The sequence below is a fragment of the Pyrus communis genome, chromosome 14 (assembly GCF_041283825.1).
Source record: "Pyrus communis isolate YQ-2024b chromosome 14, ASM4128382v1, whole genome shotgun sequence".
Lineage (NCBI taxonomy): Eukaryota > Viridiplantae > Streptophyta > Magnoliopsida > Rosales > Rosaceae > Pyrus > Pyrus communis.
The window spans coordinates 22,700,581-22,705,698 of record NC_142578.1 but is presented as its reverse complement, the minus strand read 5'-3'; the positions used below and the strand labels follow the sequence as shown (position 1 = coordinate 22,705,698).

At 38.9% G+C, this 5,118-nt stretch overlaps 1 protein-coding gene across 1 annotated transcript; it reads right to left on the bottom strand.

Moving 5' to 3' along the window:
- Positions 1-2,201: 2,201 nt before the first annotated feature.
- On the bottom strand, positions 2,202-4,414 carry LOC137713585 (AMP-dependent synthetase and ligase family protein). Its single transcript, XM_068452899.2, has one exon. It carries the CDS (start codon positions 4,163-4,165, stop codon positions 2,462-2,464), a length of 1,704 nt encoding a protein of 567 aa, XP_068309000.1. The 5' UTR covers positions 4,166-4,414; the 3' UTR covers positions 2,202-2,461.
- Positions 4,415-5,118: the final 704 nt, after the last annotated feature.

Genomic DNA, 5,118 nt, shown 5'->3' with positions numbered 1-5,118 from the left:
CCCTTGAAATCTCATGGGAAATGTGAGATTTGTAGATACTTAAAATACACTAAAAAATCTCTCCAATTTCCTCTAATTCCTCAACTTTGCCAAATTCTCTAAATTCTAATTCTAATTGAATACACCTGAAATGCTATAAATTTCCTTAAAATTCTAATTGAATACACCTGAATTTTTAAGGATTTTAATAAACTATCTTAAAATCCTGATTGAATACACATTGAATTTCATAGAATCACTTAAAATCTTGATTGAATACCCTTAAATTCATTAAAAAAATTAAAATCCCTTAAAATTCCAATTGAATACATCCCCTAAAAAGAAAGAGAGAGGTTTCAGAAACGAGGGAGAAGGGTTACATTGAGAGAGAGAGAGAGAGAGAGAGAAGGGTTATGTTGAGAGAGAGAGAGAGGGAGAGAGAGAGAGAGGGAATAGGAAAAGGAAAAGGAAGAGAAAAAGGAAAAGTGTTCCGGAAAACAATGAAAATGATGAGTGTTCTGGAAAAAAAATGAAAAGAAAAAGTAACAGGAAAAAAGAAAAAGAAAAAATATTAAAAATGATTTTGTATTATTTTATAAATAAATAAAATATTAATAATTTATTACTAATTGCCAAAACTATTTAAGGTAGGAATAAAGATGTAAAAAGTAATTATTGTTTATTAAAAACAGTTACTATTTATTGAGTGGATTAAATAGTTGATAGCCTTAGACATGATGAAACTGCTCTTAAAAAATTCCCCTTGATGGACCCAAAAGAAAAAAACCCGGCAGCCAAGCACTTCCACGGCGAAGCCCCACCCTTCACTCCCACTGCCTGCCATGGCTGCCGCCCCTCCCTACCCAAATTTTCTGCTTATTTCCTCATCTAGGTTGCAGCAATTTATTGGGTTTTCTTCATTTTAGTTTTTGGAAAAAAGAGTTATATTGTTTATGGGATTCAAACAGAAAGAAAGTGAATTGGACTTTAAATCAGAAGAACCATACAAATCTTCTAATTTTTATCCAATCTCATCATCCTCATCAAGAACAAAAATGTTCCAACAAATTCCACGTATGAGGAAGGGAGCGATGGTGAGAAGACTATGGACACCGTGGTTCTTTTTCATTGGGTAATACAAATCGGCTGTTTCTACGCCTCTACTGAACCTGAAAATTTTGTACATCTCAATCACTTGGAGGGGGACTAAGATCATCTTTGGAGGTTTGCCTCCACAGCCAACGGACCCATTAATTATGGACACTAAATTTAATCGTCTGGCCATGAAACCAGAGGGGAAAGGGTGCAGGCAATGAGAGGAGGAGGAGGAGGGGATGGGGTTGGATGACGGCAGTCATGGGGGTGGGTGACTGCTGAGTGGTGAACATGTGAGAAAATTCAGGGATGTGAGTGTGAGTGTTGTGCGTGAAAAGTAAAGAAATTTTTTTTTGCCGTAAGATCTAATTTCAAACGGTTTGGATTTTGTTGATCCTCCCTTTCCGGAACAAAATTGATCCGGAGGATCCTCCTCCCTTGAAAGAAGAGATACTATCAGAAAATACTATTGTTACCGCCCAAAATTTGCGGGTCAAACTCAAACGGGTGTGGATTGATGCTCACATTTCGTACGGTTAACGTAAGGTTAACATATTGAATAATCAACAACTGTAGTAAAATAAACATAAGACTCACGTACCATAATTTTAACGTAAGATTAACATAATTAATATAATCAACAACTGTAGTAAAATAAACGTAAGAATATATAGTGGTCTGCCCATAACAGGGCTACGTCCACTGCAGTCTGTTTAATATAATTTCCTCAGATTATAAACATGGCTAGATCCGCTACAGTCCATTACACAAGACTTAAGAGTTTTGATAACTCATTCGAATGACTTTATGATATATGTCAAATTTACACTCACTGTGGAACACACGTGATAATTTCGCACTACAAACAACTACGTTACGGATATTTTCATATTACAACAACTGGAAAACTACAATGATCAAATTCGATACAACTGAAAATATATTAAACAAAATTAAAATTTTGGCTTTAATGCTATGTATTATTTAATTCTACGAGTATTTTAGCTATCACTGAGATTTGCTTTTCACAAATACTTAGATCTTATATTTTGAACATCAACCATTTATTTTCTGTATTATTCAATTATACGTAATATTTATAAAAAAAGAAATCCAAGTACAAGATCTATAAACTCAAAAGGGCTTTATTTGATTGAAACATTTCGAACAATTTATTCCCAAACGAACCACAAGTACTACAAACTCATGATTTATCAGATTTGGGGGAAAATAGGGCTTTATTTGATTGGAACATTTCGAAGAATTTATTCCCAACAGGCCCAATTGAATCGGGGGTTGCAGAGAAGCATGGAAAATGGGAAACGAAGAAGAAGGTGGTGTTTCGTACGGAGCACCGGAGGAAAGGAAACAAATGAACTAGCTAGTCTTACAGTTTAGAGGTCAGGACCTTCCTAAGCTCCCTTCTCAGGATCTTCCCAGCTGCAGACTTTGGAATTGAATCTGTAAAAACCACCTTCCTTACCTTCTTGTATGGAGTAACTTGTGCAGCCACAAAATCCATCACGTTCTCCCCCGAAACTCGACTTCCGTGCTTCCTCACCACGAATGCCACTGGTATCTCTCCACTTTCCTCATCCACCACACCTGCCACTGCAACATCTAGTATCTCAGGATGGTTGATCAGCACGGCTTCTAAATCCGCCGGTGCAATCTGAAACCCCTTGTATTTGATCACGTCTTTAAGCCGGTCTTGTAGGTTTAGGTATCCGTCTTCGTCAAAGTACACAATGTCCCCTGTGTGCAGCCAACCCTCTTCATCAATTGTCGACATTGTTGCCTCGGCATTGTTCAAGTATCCATTCACGATCCCTGGCCCGCGCAGCCACAGCTCACCGCTGCTTGTGGGAGGCAGAGGGGATCCTGTTTTCCAATCCACCACTTTGGCCTGCATGTTTGGAGCTAAAAGCCCGAGTGAAAAGGGTTTTTTAAGGCTTTCGGTGTTGAAACCGCGAGTTCCTACTGCCGTAGTCTCAGTCATTCCATAACCCTGAATCAAATCGACGTGAGGAAGAGTCCGAACAAAGTCCTCTATCGATTTCGCGCTCAAAAGGGCTGCTCCGGATGAAACCTGCTTCACACTCTTGAGGCTTTGTTTGACCAAACCATCCTTAGCTTTAGCTGTCAATGCTGTTAAAATCGGCGGAACAACCGGAAAGTGTGTAACTTTGTACTTCTCAATTGCTTTCACCACCTCATTGACATCAAATTTCTTCATCACAACAATTCTTGATCCTAAAGAGAGCAACCCCATCCCGAAAAGCACCAACCCGTAAATATGAAACAACGGCAGAACATTCAAGTACACATTGCTCAAACTCGAACCCTCGTATTGTGAAGCCTCAAACCTCACGAAAAGCTCCACTGCAGCTATGAAATTCCTGTGTGTGATCACAACACCTTTGCTCGCACCAGTAGTCCCGGAAGAGTACATTATCGCCGCGGTGTCTTGCTGCCTAATCACTGGTCTTGGAGCCAAACCAACATTACCATTAACAAGCTTATAAAAAACCGAAAAAGCCTCCTCCTTCGAATCCAAAGCTGCATTGTCTGGAACCAAAACTGCAGGAACACCCAATGCCTGTAGTTTACCAACATATTCAAGTCCAGTAAAAGCACGACGCGCTTTTGAATCACCAACCTGTTTCTTGATTTCCCCCACACTGCTAAGAGGATTCATCGTCGTGACGATTGCACCAGCGTACAAAACTCCCAAGAAAACAATGGGATAGTAAATGGAATTCGGCAAAAGGAGCAGAACAACGTCACCTTGTGAAATCCCCATTTGCCGGAGGCCGGAGGCAAATGATTTGACACAAGAATAGAGCTGGGGGTAAGAAAGTGAGGACCCAGATGAGGAATCAATGAGGGCAGGTGAAACCCCAGTGTGCTGGTGTGAGAAGATGAAGGTGACAACATCCAGAAAAGGGTCTGTGGGGAGGGTAATTTCTGGGTGTTTACTGCAGTAAATTCCTGTTTCAGGTGAAAACCACCATGGGTACTTGTGATCCTGGGTGCTCTGTTTCTGTGAGATATGGCTGTTGAACTTCTTGGTTAAGGTAGTCATGGCCATTGTAGAGAGAGAGAGAGAGAGAGAGAGAGAGAGAGAGAGAGAGAGAGAGAAAGTGAAACTGAGAGAGACTGAGAGAGAGAGAGACTGATAAGTCGGTGTAATAGAGAGAGAGTGAATTGGTGGCTATTTAGCATGCAAGTTTTGCTGGTCGTTTCATCAGACGGTGGCCACAATTTTTCTATGGTCAAGAATGACTCAGAAGATATCAGAGATTCGTAAGTGCTTGCTATTTTCTGTCCTCATGATCTTTCTATGGTTAGTTTACTTCCTTTTCTTCTTTAAATAATTGAAAGCCACTGATACTAGCCAACTGATTGGTTAAGGGATTCGCTCCTACATCTAAGATTCTATATTAAATTCTCTTTCGTAGTGTTATTGTATTGTTTGTAAAAAACATAAAACAATAATTGATGTCGGTGTCTCTTAATTGAAATTGTGTGATCCTTCGTTTGAAAATGAAGGTTGTGTAATCAAGGCTTAAATGACGTACCAAAATTAGTAGTGTACTAATACTTACCAAAATTGGGGTAATAATGTAACAAATTAGTGATACGTTATGTCAATTACATATGTGTGTTCATGTCATATATCATGTACATATGTGCATTTATATCATATATCACTTAATATTATGGTCTAATGATATTCCTCTTCATTTGTGAGTGAGAGGTCATAGGTTCGATTCTTGCCAAAGGTAAATTTGAACCGCATTATTGCTAGCTCATTATAAGGCTAACCCCCCTCCCTTTAGTGTAGATCATATCGTTGATTAAAAAAAAAAAAAATCATATATCATGTCCCATAATTGGTATGTTATGGTTAATACTTTTTTTTTAACAAATGATATTATCTACACTAAGGGGGAGCCGGTGGGCATAGCCTCATAGTGGGCAAGCAATAATGTAGCTCAAATTCGCTTTTGGCAAGAATTGAATCTAAAGTCTCTCACTTAC